The following is a 19,820-nucleotide window of genomic DNA, read 5'->3' as shown; positions in this document are numbered from 1 at the left end:
TAGTGGCCATCAAAGCCTGTGGCAGTGGCTGCTGGAGTGGGAGGACTGGCTGCAAGCATGAGAAGACCAGCAGAGGAGTGGCAGCTCCAGAGACCCCTGAGGAGGTGGGGGACAGGAGGGGACGCCTCAGTCTTATTTCAGGTAACAGCAGGGGTTACCGTGCCCTGTCACACATGCTGCCTTTGAAATTTCAAGCTCACTTGGTCATTTTGAGAAACAAAGGTTGTTATTGTTCTCCAGGAGCACAGCAAAGGTCTGCTCCCTGCTCTGCCTGCACCTGGCCCTGTCAGGGCAAATAAATTCCCTTTCATACAGGGATACAGGCTGGAATCACAGGGCAACCCCATTCCCAGTGAGTCCATGGGCAGCAGGATTCTGCAGGCAGCGGGGCCCTGGGCCCTCAGGGCAGCACAAGTCTTTGGGGTGCTGGGTGGGTCCCAGCAGCTGCGAGCAGTGGCTCAGCAGAGTTTGGGAAACCCTGGATATGGGGGATCCTGCTTCCCTGTCTGAAGGCAGAGCTCAAAGGCACAACCCCCAGCATGTCACCAGAGCCCGGGCACTGGCAGGGCAGCTGGAGCGGGTCACTCGGCCCTGGTGCTTGCCCTCCTCTTTGCACGAGAGAAGGGGCAGGCGGAGGCCCTGCCCACACCCCGGGGCAGCGGGCACAGCGAGTGACATCCCTGCAGGGGCTGGGGCACCTGGAGACACTGCACAGAGCGGGTCTCAACGCGCACATGTGGCTGCTGGCGAGGGGATGGGAGCTGGCAGCCAGCCTGGGGGGACAGAACCGAGAGAAACACCACAGCAGGCACAACCCAAGGTGGCAGTCCTTGGCTGCCAGGGCAGGAGCGCAGCAGGGAAGTCCATCACTGCGGATCCCACTGGCAGTGCACCAGGGGTTTGCCACGTGTGGCTGCTCAAGTTTTGATGCAGACTTGAGAGTTTTGGGGACTGGGCTCATTGGCACACCTGCCCGGGGTGACAGAGCCCGCCTGGGAGAAGGGAAGTATTTCTGAGGATTAACAAGCCAAGGAGGAGGCAGGAAGCCAGGAGGAAGGGTGAAAGATCGATTTTCATTCTGGCAGCAGATTAAGAGTAGGGAATATGAATGCTGCCTCCAAGGTCTTGGATAGCCCAGTATAGGAACTGATGATCTGGAAACAAAGATGAGCAATATACCGAACATTTTTAAAAGTTGACTCAAAGCTATTGACTCTTGAGGAGATCAAAAAGGACTGAGTAAAATGCAGATGTGGCAAATGGGGAACACTACATATTTGCCAAGGATCAACTGGGTATGTGCAAGGTCAGAAGAGGCAAAACAAATTGCACATAAGAATTACAAAGCTCCAGATGTTTTGTAGCAACCCAAGAAATAATATGGATGTCACACAAACTCTGGCTCTGAGAGTAGCTGCAAGTTAAAAAAAAAGCACATGCAAAATATTAGCATGCAGAAGGAAGAAGGAGGGAATAATATGGAAAATATGATAATGCTATTATGTAAATGACTAGCGCAGCCTCTCAGGGAATACTGTCTGCAGTTCAAGTAAGCCCTTCTCAGAAAGGGCTGATTAGGGGCATGGCAAATTCGCTCACAGAGAGATCAAAACGATTGGGGTTGTTTATCTCAGAAAGGAAATGAACGAGAGGAGATTGGCACAGAGTGAGCCAGTCCAGAGCTTCTGTTTTTCTTCCTGTTCAGTTCTATCACTGTCATATCTGGTGTCGATGAGAATTGTGTGAAGTGATGTGGCTCTCCTCTGTTACACACCATTTGCTCTTTCTCTCACCCTCCCTTTCAGGGGAGGCACAGCACATTATGTTTTATATTTAGGCAGGACCTGGGGAGGAGAAGGTGGCTAAGGAGAAATATACATGCCCCAGAGATGCCTCATAGTAGAGAAGGTGAGAATGGAAAAGTGGGATTTACACCTGGACAGTGCAGGAAAAAGTTCTGGCTCAGGGATTCTCCTTCCATCAGCTCAGGCAGATCCCAGAGAGGCTGCCAGCTACTGCCCTTCTCCTGGAGCCCTGGCTTCCAGACCAAGCCCTGGTGTCTGGGGTACCTTGGAGATAAAGATAAGGAGCTTAAATTTGACATGTTAGTTTGTAAAAAGCATCCCAAAAGTCAGAAGTACCTTGAGATGCAGCATTGACCCACTGCTCCCTTCCAGAGGAAGGACATTAGGAGAAATTCCTTCGCAGAAGGGGCGATTAGACATTAGGGACGGGCTGCCAGGGAGGTAGGTGAAGGTGTTTAAGGAAAGACTGCGCGTGGCACTCGGTGCCATGGTGTGGTGGACAAGGCGTTCAGCCACAGCCTGGACTCCATGACCTCACGGGTCTTCTTCAACTTAACGGAATCACGGCAGACACGCTGCTCTGGGGGCCCCTCACGGAGCCCCACACGGAGCCCCACATGGAGCCGCACAGGGCACACGGAGCCCCACACGGAGCCCCTCACGGAGCCCCACATGGAGCCGCACAGGGCACACGGAGCCCCTCACGGAGCCCCACATGGAGCCGCACAGGGCACACGGAGCCCCTCACGGAGCCCCACATGGAGCCGCACAGGGCACACGGAGCCCCTCACGGAGCCCCTCACGGCACAGGGAGCCCCTCCCGGCCGGGCTCGGCCCGTGCCGCCGGGCTGGGCCGGGCGCGGGCAGCTCTCCTCCCGGCCGCCAGGGGGCGGCAGCGCCGCGCCGCCGCCGCCTCATGGCCGCGCGGCTCGGTGCCCGCGGCGCCGGCGCTGCCATTGGCGGGCGCGGGGCGCGGCCCGGAAGCGGAAGCGCGGCGCTGCCGGTGACCCCGGGAGCGGCCCGGAGCGGCCCCGCGCGCAGCCCGGTGAGAGCGGGGCGGCCGCGCTCCTCCCGCGGGGCTGCAGCGGCCCCGCACCCCGCCCCGCACCCCGCCCCGCCCGGCCGTTACCCCGCGCCGTTGGACAGGCGGCCCCGGCACCGAGCGGGGCCCGTCGCGGAGCGGCGGCCGGCGGGTCTCTCGGGGAGGGAGAAGCTGAGCCGGATCCCGCCCTCGGTCACTCCTCTGCAGGTCGCCCGCCCGCGCCGCACAGCTGTCCCCCATGGCCGCGTGGTCCCGGGAGGCCGTGCTGACTCTGTACCGGGCTCTGCTGCGCCGCGGCCGCGGCCTGCGCTACACCGACCGGGATTTCTACCTCGCCTCCGTCCGCCGCGAGTTCCGCCGGAACCAGGGGCTGCAGCGGCTGGAGGACAAGGAAAGGCAGCTGCAGAAGGGGCAGGCGTTCCTGCAGAGCAGGCTCGGGGGCCTGGTTTAGCCATTCCCTGCAGCTCCCAGCGGCCCCACGTACCTCCCTCTGCTTTCCAAAATCCTCTCGCCAGGCAGAAGAGATGGTTAACACTCACTACCCACCACCTTCTTGAGGAAGTGCTGAAGGGGCTTCCACGGGCACACCGGGAGGGCTCTCCTGTTCTCTTCACAAATGCATTAGGTCACAGGTAGGTCATTTGCCATGATATAACCGCGTCCTTCATGCTGCTGTCACAGTGAGCTTTGCAAAAGTGCGGGTTTTCTGCCCGGGGATGACAAGTGAATGCAGTCTTGGTTCATCCCGGCAGGAGCATTCCTGCTGGCTCGGCTTTAGGAAAAACAAAGGGCAGTTTTCAAGCACCCCAGGCAGGCAGGCGGGCTCAGAGCCTTGGGCACTGACTCAGAAAACAGCCCTAAAGTCACAGGGCAGGAGTTGCTTGGTGTTTTCATGTAGGCTCACTGGGGATCCCCCTGTGGCTACAGGGGTGGTAAAGTGTGTTTTACGGGATCACAGAATCATTTAGGCTGGAAAAGGCCTCTGAGATCATTGAGTCCTGTCTTTGACTGGTGACCACCTTGTAACTGGAAGATGGCACTGTGTGTCACCTCCAAGTTAAACACCCCCAGGGACAGTGACTCCATCACCTGACTGGGCAGCCCATTCCAATGTCTGATCACCCATTCTGTGAGGGAATTCCTCCTGATGTCCAGCCTGAGCCTTTGCTGGCACAGCTTGAGGCCATGTTGGCCTGAGAGACTCTTTAAATTTAAATCTCAAGGTGGTTAAATGGACATTTGAGGACACAAAAGTACACATGTAAGAAAACATTCATGTTAGTGTTTTAAGTGATTTGTCTGAGAGTCAAACCCACCAGCCTTGAGGGCAAGAATAAAACATCAAATGAAGGCAAGGGAGCTGTTCCTTTTATGATGTGTTGCAGTCCCTGCTGTTGATTCTTGGGTGTCTTTGAAGTATCTGGGATTGGACACTGTTCAGAAATTTATCTGTGAATGGAAGCTCTGAGACTGCCTGTTCTTGGGGAAAATTCCACTTTGTGCCAGAGAGCTGACCAACCCTGTGTTGCCTTATCAGTGAGCAAAATCACACTTGTTACATTAGAAATTACAAAATAAATTGGATGTGCTTTGGTTGAGAAGCACAAATTATAAGAAAAATACCCGAATAGTTAGAGGGTTTTGCTGAATACGCAGGATTTTATTACAAAATACTGCGGAAGTAAATTCATTACTTCCTTTCATTAAATCTGTTCAATTATTAGAAACCTCACATCAAATTCGGATGTGTTCCCTCAGGCTCAGTGCAGGGAACAAGCAGCTCTCTGAGGGAGCAGAGTGAGAGAGGCTGCAGGGTTGGCTGGTCCCTTCCCGTGGTAAAACCGGGAGCAGCAGCGTCCATGAGGCGTGGGGGAAGGGGACGAGCCACCAGGGCCACACGTTCTGTCCCTCCGTGCAACGCTCCCGCTCCTCGCAGGTACGATGGCGGGCGCCGGGCAGCGCAGAGGGAAGAAGGATGACAACGGCATCGGCACCGCCATCGACTTCGTGCTGGCCAACGCGCGGCTGGTGCTGGGCGTGGGCGGCGCCGCCATGCTGGGCATCGCCACGCTGGCCGTCAAGCGGGTGAGTGAGGCCGGGAATGCCACGGCCGGCACCGGTGGCCCGGGTGCAGTGCCAGCGCCGGGCCCTCGGTGACTCAAACTCTTGCCGGTTTAGATGTACGACCGGGCAATCAGTGCTCCCAGCAGCCCCACGCGCTTGAGCCAGTCGGGAAAGAGAAGCTGGGAAGAGCCAAACTGGCTGGGCTCCTCGTCGCGCCTGCTGACCCAGGACATGAAGAGCAGCATCAGCCGCTCGCTGCAGACCCTTCCCACTGATCCTTCAGCACCAGACAGTGGTAAGAGGCATGGCCATCCTCCTGCACCAGAGAGTCATCCAGGCCTACAAACCCTGTATTTGTTTGATGGAATGCAGGGGAAGGAAATACCCTGTCTGGCCTGGGATTTTATGTTTTTCTTTTAAGCAGGTCCATTGATAACTTCAAGAATCAGAACTGACACTGGGAACTAGCCAGTAATAGTCATCTATTTGCACTCTTCATTCCTCTCATGACTTGATGGTGTTAAGCTTTATTCTCCCTAACTTCTGCTCTTTCAATCTGAATATCTAATCTTTCCAGATAGGAAGTGATTCCATTTGTTTCAAGCACTCTGCTGCCTTTCTTTGGGTCACTCCAGTTTGCTTGCATCTTTTTAAGGGGGCAGTATTCGAGCTCTGAATGTACTAGCAATTTAAACAGTATTTCCTGTATTATTGCTACCATTTTCCAAATAATTTCTGGATCAATGTTTCCCTGTTTAGTGCTGCTTATCACTGTGTTTCTCTTTAATAGTCTATAGGAAGTGTCCTGTAGTTTTCTTTCTGGGTGGGATAATCAGTAATTTAGAATCCAGCCATGTTTTGTTACGTGTGGTTGGTTCTTTGTTCTCAGTGGTTTTGCTTTCTATCCCTGATCACTCATTTCAGGAGATTTATACTTGGAGATTTAAACTAAAAATCAGAATCAAGCTATTAACTTGATTTCCAGATTATTTTAAAGGAAGTTATCTTTGGGATGGCAATAGGTTTTCTGCTGAGGAAACATTAAAAACTAGACAGCTGTGTTAAATAGGGTCTAGATCTTTTGATTGGAGTCCCCCAGCATATGGGCTGAGTAATAAAAACATTGATAATGGTGTCTTAAATTCTTCAATTAGAAGTAAATTAAAACTCAGTATGGAAATTTTTTTTTTTCATAAATAGGCAATGAAATCCAGTTCTCTGTGGTTTAGTGCATTATTTCCTTTACATGAAAAAAGCTCAAATCTGTCCAAAAGAACCCAGTGGAACAAGAGACAGCAGCTGCTGAGGCTGGGATAGATGGCTTTCTGTACAGCTTGGTCAGCCATTCCTCCTGTGCTGTGTGGCCAAATCATCAAAGAAATCATCAAACAAATATTGGCAACATCCAATTGCTTTAATGGGGCCACTGACTTGGGGATTTCTCCTGATCCCCTTAGGTATCACAGCCCTTCCAAAGTTCTCTTAGATCTATAATTCCCCTTTAGTTCTCATTGTTAACTTCTCAAACTCTTTGTCCATGTTAAGTGAAATCTGAAACGGATGGGAAGCATTGATACCAGTCAGAAAAAAAAGGGACTCAGAGAATCTGTGCAGGTCAGACATTGTTCAGTAATGCAGATAGCAATGTAAACCTTGTGTTGTTGCATTGTGCCTTTGAGTGGGCTCTCTGGTCTTTTTCCAGTGAAGGTTTCAGGCGGGTATCCCTGGAGCTATGATGGCCTGAGCTGAGATGGCCCCAGGATCTGTCAGCTCATCATCCTGATAACTGTGCTGGTCAGACTCCCAACAGCTATTTCATTTCCAGGTGGCTCAGTCTCCTCTGATCTCATATGCTAGTCAGGACTGCGTTTCACTGGTAATTTGTAATAATCTGTTTCAATGTGAAAAACTCAAAGGGATCGTGGTGGTTGTTCAAAAGTGTTTTATTCACTGATCTGGCATCACACTGAAAGCTTTTGAACTGGTAACAGTGCTAAATTTTTGATGAAATTGAGCTGAGATGAAATTGAGCCCATGTAGCCATTAAAATTATCTCCTTGCACACAATATTAGTCTGGCTAAATTTCACATCTAGTAACTTGTTTTCATCCATTTTGATGCTCTTACTAGTACGTTTTGAAGTTCCTCAGCACGCCCCTTTGGAGCAGTACCTCATAAAGCCTGCAGAACGTGTGCCAAGGGCTTTTTGAGGCCTGGCAGAGCGCGGTTCCGCGCTGCAGATCCCGTTCCGCACAGCGCTTCGCAGCGAGATCAGCTGCAACCTCAACAGTTTTCCTTCTGTCTTGCAGACTTCTTCCGACCCACAAAGCCCAAGCCATCTGCCAAGAGGAGTCAGGTGGAGCTGAAGAAGTCGCGCCTCCGGCTGTCCCTGCAGGAGAAGCTGCTGGCGTACTACCGGCGGCGCGTGGCGATCCCGGCGGAGGAGCAGGCTCGGGCCAAGCAGGCGGCCGTGGACATCTGCGCGGAGCTGCGCAGCTTCCTGCGCGCCAAGCTGCCCGACATGCCCCTGCGCGACATGTACCTCAGCGGCAGCCTCTACGACGACCTGCAGGTAACTCCTGGGGACGCTCGCGGCTCCCTGCTCACGAGGCTGACCGCGCTTCCCTGATGGCACTGCTGGCTCGGCGCAGCATTCCTCAGTGATAAGGCCCCTGGTGTTGCCTTTCCCGCTGCGGAGCCAGGCGTTGATTTCCACTGCGCTGTTTGAACAGGCCATTCATTGTCTGCAAAGCCTTTGCTTTTTGTTAATTTGTCCAAAATGTCTCAGTCCTTCTTTGTTTCCCCTCTGTCTCTTCTTTTAGTTGTGTTTTTCTTGCCGTTTCTTTGGTACATGTCTGTTTTCTCTTCATCCCTCTGTAACCATCCAAATACATTCCCTTAGAACTCCCATGTATTCATGTAGGTCTTTCCTACCCTTTTTTTTTTTTTTTTTCTCAATGCATGACAGACCTGGATTGGACAGCAGTCCCTGCTACAATATCTCCCTGATGGCAAGATGCCCATGGCTATAGTGAGTGATTCAGAGGCACACTTCTTTGTTTGAGTCAGAGCTCTGGAATGGAGCATGGAATGTCCAGTGAAACTTAGACCTGGGGTCTTAATCACATTGATGAAAAGGGATCTTTAACGACCTTTTTCCAAACAATGTGGCAGACCAGGTGAGGGCAGTGTACCTAGCTGTAGCACTGGATTATTAAACCATGGCAACGGAAGCCTGTCAAGAAACTTAATGCTCTGTCTCCTATTTAAATTGTCATGTGGTGTTGGCGTGCCGTAGGCCAGCTGCACCTCACAACCAAGGAGCAGACTTAAAGCAATATGTGGCAGAATGATTCATCCATATGCAGTCCATGTCAGGTCTCTAAGTAGTACATACCACGTAAGCACTAGCTTCAGCTATACCTTGGAATTATCCCACTGATGGCTGGAAATAGTCCTTCAGAATGCCTTTTAACAAAGGGAGGCTGGGAATCCCATGCAGAGAGGAGAGTGAGAAGCTGAATCCTTATTCCAGGTTCCTTTGGACAGAAGGCTATCTAAAGGTGGTGAATAAAATGAATGTGGACAGAGGAAGCTTATTCTTACTGACTTTTCTCTCTTGTGAAAGGTAGTGACAGCTGACCACATCCAGCTCATTGTGCCTCTCATGCTGGAGCAGAACCTGTGGTCGTGTATCCCCGGGGAGGACACTATAATGAACATTCCTGGCTTCTACTTGGTACGTCGAGAAAACCCAGAGTACTTTCCTCGCGGGAGCAGCTACTGGGACCGCTGTGTGGTGGGAGGTTACCTTTCCCCCAAAACTGTAGCAGACACCTTTGAAAAAGTTGTAGCTGGGTCCATCAACTGGCCAGCAATTGGGAGTCTCTTGGACTACGTGATCCGTCCAGCAGCTCCCCCAGCAGATTTGACACTGGAAGTCCAGTATGATGCAGATCGGCATCTTTTTATTGACTTTCTACCATCCCTGACACTGGGGGACATCGTCCTCGTTGCCAAACCTCACCGACTGGCCCAGAATGACAACTTGTGGCGACTGAGCCTGCGGCCAGCGGAAACGGCTCGCCTCCGCGCCCTGGACCAGGGCGATTCCGGCTGCCGCTGCTTGTGCCTCAAGATCTTCAAAGCAGTGTGCAAGTTAAACCCGGCTCTGGGACACCTCACTGCCAGCCAGCTCACCAATGTCATCCTGCACCTGTCCCAGGAGGAGTCCGACTGGTCCCAGGACATGCTGGCTGATCGCTTCTTGCAGGCACTGAAGGGGCTGATCCGCTACTTGGAGGCAGGTGTCCTCCCTAGTGCCCTGAACCCCAAGGTGAACTTGTTTTCAGAGCTCACCCCTGAAGAAGTGGATGAGTTGGGCTACACCCTGTACAGCTCTCTGTCGGAGCCAGAGGTCTTGCTGCAGACGTAATGGGGCCTTACCTAGGGAAGTGTTGATAGGGTTCAGCCAATGCAGACTTTGATTACTGCAAATTATGTCTCCTCCACTTCTCCCTATCTCCCTCTCTCTCTCTCTCTCTCTTCACCACTCCCCCCTTTTGGTTCATTAGTAATTCCTGCTGTGGAGTTGGTGCTCCCACTGAATTTCTTGGTGCTACTGGTCCATTTCCACCATCTCTGCCCCAACAGGTACCCATTGGCTAGGGAAGAGAGGCTAAAACTTCAGCTCTGAGATCTTCACATAAATTCTGCTGAGTTTTAAGTGTCTACCAAAAAAATAAGCCAAACTATGCACTTCTTTCTTCTGTAGTACACTTACTGCAGCAAACCCTTTTTGGTCTGAAGAAGGTGGAACTGGGCTGGTAAATCCAGTGATGATTTTAGCAGACTTACACTGAGTTTGTTTAATTTCCTTTAGCCTGACTTTGCCCCATGTTTCTTTTTCTCTGCTATCACACACTGTCTCACTTTCCTTTCTTTTATATCCTTTTGGCCCAGTCATGCAGGGCAGACTGAGTGCGATAGTTTGGGTAGATAATTTCTTTTGTATTTCTGAGTGGATAATGATTACACTGGCAATATTTAGGGCTGTAGAGCTTGAAATTGGAGAATTCCCACAGCTCCTGCTCCCATGGAGCCTTCTCATCCTTTGCAAGCTGGGTTCAGGGCCAAAATTTGTCCAGTCTGCTGCAACACAACGTCTTGTACAGGCAATTCTTGTTGAAGCTGTCTCAGGGGAGGAAGGAACCTTTGTGGTCTGGCTGTGTGATGAAGCTGAAGGAGCAGAGCTTGCTGTTCCTGCCTAGCCAGATCTGCTGGGAATGGCCTCAGGAGTGGAGAACAAGGCAGCTCTTCAGTTGTCTCTGGCCTAGAGGAAGAGAGGGTGATTATAGGGGAGGGGTGGGAGACACACATGGGAATGGGGATTTTTTTTTTTTCATCTTTCCCCCAAGAGCTTATGGCTGTTTTGGTTTACCAGAGGTGGAAACAAGACTGCATGCCTCAAAGGGCTTTGGAATAAGCACACAGAAGCCAGATTCTCACCAGCTCTGAAGGCTGTGAAGGTGATGGAACTGAACTGGTGTCACCAGCAAGGTTCTGTCCCATACACTGGTATGAGGGTACATATGCAAAGCTGGCATTTAGGGATATATTAGCTTTGCCATCTGCTCTGTGTGCTTTAGTCTCCTCACCAGAACTGAGGCTGTCCATCCCCTTCCTCATTCCCATGCGCTGACTTTCCAGTGCTCCCATTTTACACATAATCTTAGAGAGCTGGTGAGGGCACACCTTCCTGTTCTGTTTGGATCTGTTGGCAGTGCAGCTCTGCTCACTCCTGTCTATGGCTGCTCCCAGGCTGTAGACTTTATACTCTGCATTTAGCCACCTGCTGTCTTCAAAAAGTGGGAGAGAAGGTGTTCCCCCAGGTCTGGAGATCTGTGTGTATCTCAAAACACCGGCATAACTATTGTTTCAGGAACATGTTTGCCTTTTCCCTGCTTTAGGAGCTTTTTTCACCCTTGCTGTCCAGCCTCCTTAGCCAGTGGAGAGAAGTACTGTAGCAGCAGAGATTGGAGGGAGCAGGAATCCTTTTTTCCTTTTCTCCTCCCTTCCTTTCAGGACTTTCCCTATCTTTGACAGAGAAGTTTCAAGGTGAATTTCAGGAGTGGAACCACGGAGGGAAGTCTTTCACCTTGGGTTTGTTTTGGAGGCAGTGCTGGTGAGGTGAGGGAGGGAGCATCTTTCTCGGACAATCCGTCCATTTTAGCCAGTGTGTCAGATAGCATTCTGTATACAGTGATAACGCAACATTGCATTTTAAATTATTTAACCCTTAGGGTATTGGTATTTTCTAGACTGCCAGATGTGTACTTTGGAGTCTGTGTGTGTATATAAAGTCTATAGTCTATCAGAGGTTAACAGGAATCCCATTTGTATGACTTTGTGTTTTGTAAGTTTTGCAGCAGTCAGTGTTGTTCAGCTGTTGATTGCTCTTCACTCTGGTTCCCAGATTTTCCCCCCTCTTCCTTCCCTTGCCCCCCACTGCCTTTCTGATGTCAGCCTTCCTACCCTAAAAGCAGACAGATGAGACTTGGAGCCTATAGGCTATTGGGGGTAATTCCCCTTGTTTTTAATTACTTGAAGGTCAACAAAAATATTAAAATATCTGGGTTGTCAGGAGTGCCTCCAAAGCTCATTTTTTCAGTGTTGATGTCACCCTTCACTTGGTGCTGACTCCAGCACTGTGATCTTCACATTTTAACAGCAGTGTGGTTGGAAATTATTAAAACTCTAGATACAAAAAAGAAAAGGTGAGATATGACTTGAGAACAGTTGTCACATACATATCTGTATATATAATTTTTTACATGAATGATTTTACTTCTTCCTGGCAACCTAATGAATTAATATTTTATGGCCATTTTTTTGCTGCTATTGAGCTCAATTTGTGTATCAAATGGAGACTGAAGCTGCCTTTTTGCCTTTTTTGTAGACTCTGCTCCACTTCACTTGCATCAACCATCTCCATCATTTTTTCCCTTCACTTTTGCCCTCCTCTGAACTAGCCATGAGCCTGTTCTCAGGAGGCAAATGATCACTCCCTAGAGGCAGCCACCACAGCAGGCAATGGCTGCTCTGGCAGTGGCAGTCTTGACAAAGGCCAAAGATGTGATGGGTCACAGGGACGCTGCAACTAGGAATATTTGAAGAGCAGGGTCAGGTATAAGAGGCAATAGAAGCAGGGAAGAAGGTGTAGGGAAAGTATGCAGGAAACTTCCAGTAATGCTGCACCCAGCCTGTGGGTCAAACAGAATGTTGCAGAGTCTCTCAAAGTGGCACCTTTCAGTATTAAATGCAGTACATGTGTTGATGTACAGCCTGGAGGGCTGGCTTACCTGCAGGTGGGCTACTTGCTGGTCAAATCTGTAGCACTGAGCAGGAGAAGCTAAAGCTGAATGTGAAAAGGGCAGCTCCAGGCCACCTTCCTGGCAGAGCAGCTCAGACAGATTGATTGTAAGGGGCCCAGGGCAGGCGTTGGGCTGGTGGCTGCCTCAGCTCCAAGAATGTCTCCGTGTGTTCTGCTGTAGCTTAGCTCACACAAGCTTCCCATGAGATTGTTGTCTTATTCCCTGTAAGCACAGGGTGAGGACCAACTTGCTCAGCTGTGGGTTTCACTGCTGCTGAGCTCCACTGCTAATCTTTCAAGTCAGATGGATTTCTTTTCCCATGTTTAAAAGCAATTATGGAAACAAGAGGCTGCTTTCTGCCCTCATGGCAAGCTGCCATCAGGGCCCTCATTCTTAGCATGTGGGCATGCAGTGAGAAGTGAAGAGATGATGCCTCATCTCTCCCAGGCCTGGAGGCTGTGGATTTGCAAAGGGGAAAGTCCAAGTGCATGATCTGTGACAGAGTGTGTGGAATTCTGAAATAAAATTACTTTCCACAGTAACCTGGTTGTCTCTGGCATGTTTATAAACAAAGGAACATCTCTCTCTGCTTTCATCTCGGTGCACCACCTCCGTGCTGATACAATTGTGCACCACAGCAGTGCTTGGGGACTGACTTGCCCCTTGCTGATTCACTTGCTTTCCCTTTGCAGCTCTGGGCACTCAGCACTTTGCAGCTTGTCTCGAGGGAGCGTTCAGCTCGGCGCAGCAGCAGCGTCCTGGCCCCTGGCAGCTCTCACACCAGTCACAAGATGATGTGTAATTGTGGTGCTCAGCCTCCCATCCTCTCTCGACAGTCTGCGTGCCCAGACAGGGACCTGCTCTTCATGTGGCTCCCCAGACTTCAGAGGCTTCCGTGCCTCTGGAATATTAAACTTTCCTCTGCGGGCTTCCCCACCCTTGTGCAGTCACACCCTGGTTTTTGTGTGCCTTCCCAAGTGCACTCCTCTCTTATCCAGGCATCAGCCTTGAGGCAGCGAGGAAGCTGCTTTGCCAGGGGCCTGTGTCTGGTGTGGTGAAGTTCTTTACAGCAAGACCCAGTTTTATGTGCCTGCTTGGGAAATGTTGGATGTCAAATAACGTGTGAAGTCGTGCTGCTTTTGATGAGTCCCAGGCTTCTTCATTCTTGGAAGACAGGCTACAGTGGCAACATTGTCCTGTAAGGCTTGTCTTAATGAGGACTCTGTAATTAACTGTTTTAGAGAGTATTTTATGATACAAAGGAAGTCTACATCTCTAACTTTTTTCCTAATATCCCTTGCCTGCATTGCTTTGTTTTTTTTTTTTTCCTTTAATCTGTTCCATAGAAACAGATCAGATGAGATCAAGTACATTTCATGCCATCCAGAGTCTTACAGGAGCAGCTAAAATAAGCTGCTCTGTGAAATCTGTGACAGGTATTGCCCCCTCAAGTTAAAGCCCCTGGAATGCCTGGAGCCTGCAATACATGGCTAATAGATGGAGTGGTTTGCACCTTTGCATAAAAGCTGTCCTGGCATGAGTAGGGAGGAAAGATCAAAAGATAAGTGTCTGTTTAATGTAAAGAAGAAATAATTGAGGGGAGGGATGATAATTATTTGCAAGTATGGAAAAAGTTACTACAAAGAAGAAGAACACAAGTGGTTCTCCAGGCTGCAAAGACTTGCAATCTCTTTTGTTCTTAGCCTAAGGAGCAAACAGCTTATGAGGCAAGTGAATTTTGGAATAAGCAAAATATTTTGCCCACTTTGTTATATAACCACAGTCCTGTCCTGGATATTAATGTAGCTGAGTTTACATTTTACTTATTTACTTTTGCATCTCTTAATTTTAAAAATAAATACATAAAATCTAGCCTATTTTGTATCTAATCTTAAACTGGGGAAGAAAGGATGACTGAACCTCAAATTTGAGATTATCATGCTAAACTGTTGAACTGCATTAATAATGTTTCTTTTTTTGTTCCCAAATAGTTGCATCCATGATTTTTTAAGGTTTGTTTTAATATTCTAAACTTTAGAAAAGCTGCAGACAGCTGCTGCTTTTTAAATTTAGTCTCATAGGAAAAAAAATAAGCTCCTCTTCCAACTTTTTAGTTTCACAGAAAAAAAGAGGAGCCTCTTCCAAATGAGGAATTTTCTTCCAGATAAGATATGTTTGCTCACTACCTGCACTGTTCAATGGCTCCAGCATGGCTCACTTAATCTGGGACTGGATCTTGAAACATGGGGCTTTGCCCACAGATGCAGCAAGGAAGATTCTACCTCCTACCAGTAAAACCCAGTATTGGCTTCTAGCCCTGGGAGAACTGCTCTGTCCAGACTATAAGGGAAGGGTTTGAGATATCTGGATTTTATCTTCTTTATCCTTGTCAGGCTGAGTTACTACCTGAGTTTATAATCTGAGGGATTCAAGAAATAGCCTCCCCTCCCTTTTTTTTTTTTTTTTGTAAGATTTAACACCTTAGAATAGGTTTCATGTCCCTTACACAATCAAGGATAACATTTTTACTAGCATACTTTGAGAAGGACAGCATTACTCACAAGTCAAGAACCCAGAAATGAGCTGGTGAGCAGTCTGTTACTCCCTTCTTTACAATATGAGATCCTGTGGAATAATCTTGCAAACAATAAGGCAAAAGAGACAATAAGACAATGGGTAAGGCAGGGAAGATCTGAAATCATTCTGTAGATAGGAATGGTCTTGTCATTTTACAAAAAGCAAAGAGAGTGGGACACAGAGTTTGGCTCAAGGAACTCAAACTTCTCGTGATCTTAAGCTTTCCTAAGTACTCATGCAGAAGTCAGTCCTGAACCAAATCACATTAAACACACTAAAAGTCAGATTGATTTTTATTTTGCTGCTCTGGTTCAATTTCCCTGGCTCCTGTGGCTAAGTAGCTCTTTGATCTGTCTGTTAACACTCAGTGCTAAGCTTCTCAGGGGAAATATATATATATATAAATTCTAACCACATTCTTCATGAAAAGCCTTCTCCATACAAATAAAGGACAAAAGTTTCTCACTTGTGTTACTTGTTTTGTTTAGGATTTTCTTTTGTTACACAACAACAACCAAACAAACAAAAAAACCCCAAACAACTGGCTTCAGTGCAATTCCATCTTTCCCCTTCCTCTCTCTGTGGTAGAATTGTCACTGTTCTACAGAAGCACAGTGGTAATACTGTCCCATAAGACATCCCACTACAATGATCCCAGTCCTGTACAACCCTCTTGTCTCATTCTGCTCAGCACTGCAAGGGACAGGCCTCAGAGGCAGCAGACACAAGGGCACGGATGGCAAATGCTGGACTGTGTTGGCTCTTTACCTCTCCCACCATGGGCATTACTTCAAAACTCGTAGGGCCCTGGCGGGCTCCTTACCTCCCCTGAAAGGCAAGCAGCAATTATTCCTGGAAGCAGTATGGCAGAATGACATTTTTGCCTTCAGATTCTTGAATTTATTTAGCACAGGGGACCTTGGAGACAGTAAGTACCAGCACTTGTACGGATAACAAGATGTGAATCACATTTAGCTGCTGCTTGTTTGCAGCAGCAGTGCAGCGCTGTCAGAAATGCACTGGAGCCAAGGCAGTCCAGGGCACAGCAGTCCCAGAGCTGCAGCTCCCACTGTGCTTGTTAGAGAGCACCCTGGCAGGGACCCAGCTCCCTGGCACTCACAGGGAGGCTGCTCTCTGCTGAGGCAAGGACGTGACCAAGGCACAAACCTTCTCTTTGCCAAATTGCTGCCTGTGGTCATGAGAGAGATGGTAGAAAGCACCTAGTGTGGTGCCTTTCCTTGAACAAGGACCAGTGAACTTGTGTTTTAGGCTAGGAATCTTTCTCCTCTTTCTTTTTTTTTCTTTTCTTTTTTTTTTTTTTCTATGTAAAACAAGATAATGAATGAAGAATAATGCATCTTCAGTCCATCACTTTGCACTGCCAAGGAGGATGTTTGGTGTCACCAGCAGACTGGTGACTCCCAAGCTTTGTGCCCTGGGACAGGCTTACCCTTTTGTGAGTCTCCCCTGCCTAGGCAAGACCTGTATTTCTGGGAAGTGCTCAGCGTCCAAAGGCATCCTACTGAGACTGCATGACTGAGGTGAATGGCTCAAATGTTACCTTCCTGAATAGCACCAGCATTGCCTCAAACCCAGAGATGTCTCCTCTTGAAGCCAGGGCATGGCCTCAACAGTCTCAGCCTGTGAGTGCCAGAAGAGCATGCCAGCTGTGCCTCCCCAGCAGAGCTGGGCTGCTGTGGCTGGCTCCTGTCAGACCTGGGTTAGGTCTCAGACCAGTTCTCTCACCAGTCAAGCACAGAAACCTCCTCCCATTAAGAGAACTGCAAACCTCCCTCACCAGGCACCACAGCAATGGCAGTAAGAGGGCAGGTGGGTTGAGAAGCCACAGCACCTACTCAATATGGTACTTTGGCTGTAGTCTTCTTTTGGGACTATTATCCAGCCTGCCTATGGCCAGGCCACCTGTAACACACCTGAGGAGGCTCTACTGAGGCCACCCATCAGTCTACGTATAAGTGCAGGGGGCAGAACAGGCTCAAAGTCTGAAAGAGTCTTTCTGACATAATTTGCCTAATCCCCTAACCCAGAGACCTTGGGAGGGAAAATGACATTCCTTCAGAAAAAGCTATAAACTCAATGGCATCACAATTGTGTCAACATCCACCAGGATTTTTTCTCTCCTCCTTTGTAAACAAGTATCTATTAAAAGAGTACAAAGTCTGCTGGTAAATCACTGAGCAGCTGCTGCCTATGGAGAGTGGAAAATTATTACTGAATAATGGCTGCAGCATTCCTCCTCAGGGACCTGGGCAGCTACAGCCTCAACAGTGACTTATCCTCAAATGAGTTTCAGAGCTTCATCTGAACACTTGTTGTGTCAGTGCTCTTGCTGAAGCTGCCTGCCAGCACCAGAATCAGAGATCTCACAAGAGATCTCTCGAACCTTCGAACCTTCCCAGCTGCTTGAGCCGCAGTTGGTTTTGGCACCGTGTTCAGGAGCGCAGGGTAACTGCTGCTGGGCTGGAGCAGCAAGGGGCCCTCGTGCTGACTGCTCCGAGGGGCACTGGGACACTGAAAGGGAGCTCCACTGAAGGGAACTCACTCCCTGCTGTCTGGGCTGAGATGCTGCAGTCCCATAATCCGTACCTGCTTGTCAGGCCTCAGCTCTTGCTAACTTCACACTGGTAGGAAACTGTCGGAGCCCAGGACACCTCTCTGGGTGCCCTGGATGACACGTGCCCCTGGCAGAGGGCTGGGGAGTCCTAGCAGGAAGCCAAAGACACTTGGGATTTCGATCCTAACCCATGGAACAAATTATCAACCTAGTATGAAGAATCACAGAGTAATAATGAATTAATCACAGGGTGAAAAGTGGAATTGTGGGGATTTTTAGTATAGGGGTCTAGGAGGCAAGATGGAGGGACTTGGGTGTTGTCCTATTCTTCTTCCTTCTTCTTTCTAGCCTCCATCTTCTTGGTGATGGTGGCACATTTGGATTGGTTTAGAATAGAAATAGACAGTCTAACATTGGTGATAAGTATTGTTAAATAATGATAAATAAAGTACATATAACTCGCAGTATAAAATGTAGACACCAGCCCAGGGGCGGGAAGTGTGCCCTTGACAGACCTGCTGAATAGACCTCTGCGGGTCTAAGAAAAAATGTTTTAGATAATAGATAATAAACAACCTTGTGAACCAGAGCTGAAGAATTCCAACTCTTTCTTCGATCATTGGGCTGGGAAAAAGGGACTCTTGGGTCATCCTGACAGCAGGAAACCTGAGAGAAAATAAGCAATGTGCATTGTCACTGTCCTCTTCATCCTTTTGCACAGAAGGGCACAGGACACCTGGCATGTGTGGCTCCAGCAGATGCTGATAACCTACAGGTAGATTAATTTTGATAGACACTGAGCACACAATCTGCAGGGGGTCACAACTACAGGCCCATGAAGAACAATAGTTGACATGAAATGTATTTCTGTTCTTTTATTGCTTGGAGAACTGGAAGGCTTTTGTTTGTGTGTTAAACTGAGCCCACATGTGCTAATGCACATGAAGGATTTTTCTTGACCCCCAAGTCCTTTCATTATAATAAAACAAGGCTGGACAATGAGACAACTAAAAATATCCCCCAATGGTCTGAACAAAAGTCAGCATCCCCTCCTCTCCCTCCTTCATGCATATTTTTTGCTAAACATCATTTTCAGCCAGTTGTAGCTTTGCTTAGGAAACTCATGCTTGGGCAAGTTACAACTCACCTCCCTCTTACCAGATTTGCACAATGTTTTTACTTGTGGCAGCTGGCCACAGCCTGGCTGATTCTGAGTAACTAAGCCTCTGGAGACACGTATTTTGTGAGCTATCAGCATGTGCTTGGCATGCCCAAGTTTGTTCAGTAAGAAAAATGTAGGTGGACAACCAGGGTTGTTTCCATAACTGTGTGAAATAATTGAACTGTAAGTTGCAAATGTAAATTGCAGATTTAATCCTCTTTTTTATTAGTCTCATTTCTAATGTCAGGGATATTTACATAGCAGGATGGAAACAGAAGACAGTGAGGGAATGGGTAAGCAGTGAATGATTTATTAGAGATTCCATTCGGTGCACTAGTCCAAAACAAATGAAGCAGAGCATATGGATAACTTATTTTGTATGCAATAAAAGATGGATGTTAATATCTCCCAGCCTGATCTTTAATCATATATATTTGCTTTTTGATCTAGTTTTAAAATGGAACATCTATAAAGCAATCCCTAAAGAGCTTACATTGAGAATCTGGCAGAAAATATCTTTCAGATATCTATTTGTACCACATGAGGAAAGAAGCAAGCAAGCACTGTGAATTAGTAAGTACCATAGAGGTTGTAGGTAATTCTCCTTCAAAATTGCTCAAAATGTCTCTCTGCTTTTCCTCATTCCTCCCCTGTGGCCCTGACACTTCCCTGCCACCGCCAGTCCCTGGGAGCATCCTGTGCAGCCCGTCCAGACTGTGTCAGGGCAGGTTCCCATGGAAACATTTACATCCCCTCGGTCTTTGGTGTGCTTACTAACAGCATTCAGCATGTTTGTCTCCTGTATTCTTGCTGGTGGAAGAAGAAAACCTTTTTTCCTTTGTAGTGTTTACTTTAAAAAGAAAAAAACCAAACCAACAAACGAAAACCAAAGAGGTTATTAAAGCCCAGATATTGACCTTCCATCCTAAGGAAGGAGGAGGGTGAATGAGGAGTAGTAGTTTTCCACCTCCTGCTGATGCTGTTTGGCTGGAGGTGGCTCTCTGCAGTGCTGGATTTTTCAGGGCACTTCATTGCTTCCCAGCCAGGCCCTTGGCCTCTCTCCTGCAGCGAGCTCTGGAAGAGCAGCTCCCCTCTCCTGCAGCTGGCCCCTCGTTTCTGTGTCAGGATGAACCTTACTTATCCCAGGAGTCCCCTTTGCTGAGGTCCCAGGGCAGGAAAATAACATCCATGGTGATAAAGCTGTTAACATGACAGCAGGACT

The 19,820-nt window shown here is 48.6% G+C and overlaps 2 protein-coding genes across 3 annotated transcripts; both read left to right on the top strand.

Moving 5' to 3' along the window:
- Window positions 1–2,802: 2,802 nt before the first annotated feature.
- On the top strand, window positions 2,803–3,298 carry LOC135300585 (mitochondrial ribosome and complex I assembly factor AltMIEF1). Its single transcript, XM_064420189.1, has one exon. The coding sequence runs from the start codon at window positions 3,086–3,088 to the stop codon at window positions 3,296–3,298; it is 213 nt and encodes a 70-aa protein (XP_064276259.1). The 5' UTR covers window positions 2,803–3,085.
- Window positions 3,299–3,302: 4 nt separating this feature from the next.
- On the top strand, window positions 3,303–12,826 carry MIEF1 (mitochondrial elongation factor 1). Of its 2 annotated transcripts, XM_064420185.1 has the most exons (6): window positions 3,340–3,479; window positions 4,784–4,932; window positions 5,026–5,206; window positions 7,221–7,483; window positions 7,880–7,942; window positions 8,540–12,826. In XM_064420185.1, exons 2-6 carry the CDS (start codon window positions 4,789–4,791, stop codon window positions 9,344–9,346), a joined length of 1,458 nt encoding a protein of 485 aa, XP_064276255.1. In that variant the 5' UTR covers window positions 3,340–3,479; window positions 4,784–4,788; the 3' UTR covers window positions 9,347–12,826. The 2 variants fall into 2 exon arrangements, with proteins under 2 accessions (XP_064276257.1, XP_064276255.1); XM_064420187.1 differs by lacking the exon at window positions 7,880–7,942 and having other exon boundaries at window positions 3,303–3,479.
- The last annotated feature ends 6,994 nt before the right edge of the window (window positions 12,827–19,820 follow it).

Source organism: Passer domesticus, chromosome 5 (genome assembly GCF_036417665.1).
Source record: "Passer domesticus isolate bPasDom1 chromosome 5, bPasDom1.hap1, whole genome shotgun sequence".
Taxonomy (NCBI): Eukaryota; Metazoa; Chordata; class Aves; order Passeriformes; family Passeridae; genus Passer; species Passer domesticus.
This window is presented reverse-complemented; position numbering and strand designations above follow the sequence as displayed.

Excerpts from the sequence above, each read along its gene's own strand:
- LOC135300585 (XM_064420189.1), top strand. The coding sequence starts at position 3,086 with ATGGCCGCGTGGTCCCGGGAGGCCGTGCTGACTCTGTACCGGGCTCTG.
- MIEF1 (XM_064420185.1), top strand. The coding sequence starts at position 4,789 with ATGGCGGGCGCCGGGCAGCGCAGAGGGAAGAAGGATGACAACGGCATC. Across the intron at positions 4,933-5,025 it reads CCACGCTGGCCGTCAAGCGG|ATGTACGACCGGGCAATCAG; the intron begins GTGAGTGAGGCC and ends TTGCCGGTTTAG. Across the intron at positions 5,207-7,220 it reads TCCTTCAGCACCAGACAGTG|ACTTCTTCCGACCCACAAAG; the intron begins GTAAGAGGCATG and ends TCTGTCTTGCAG.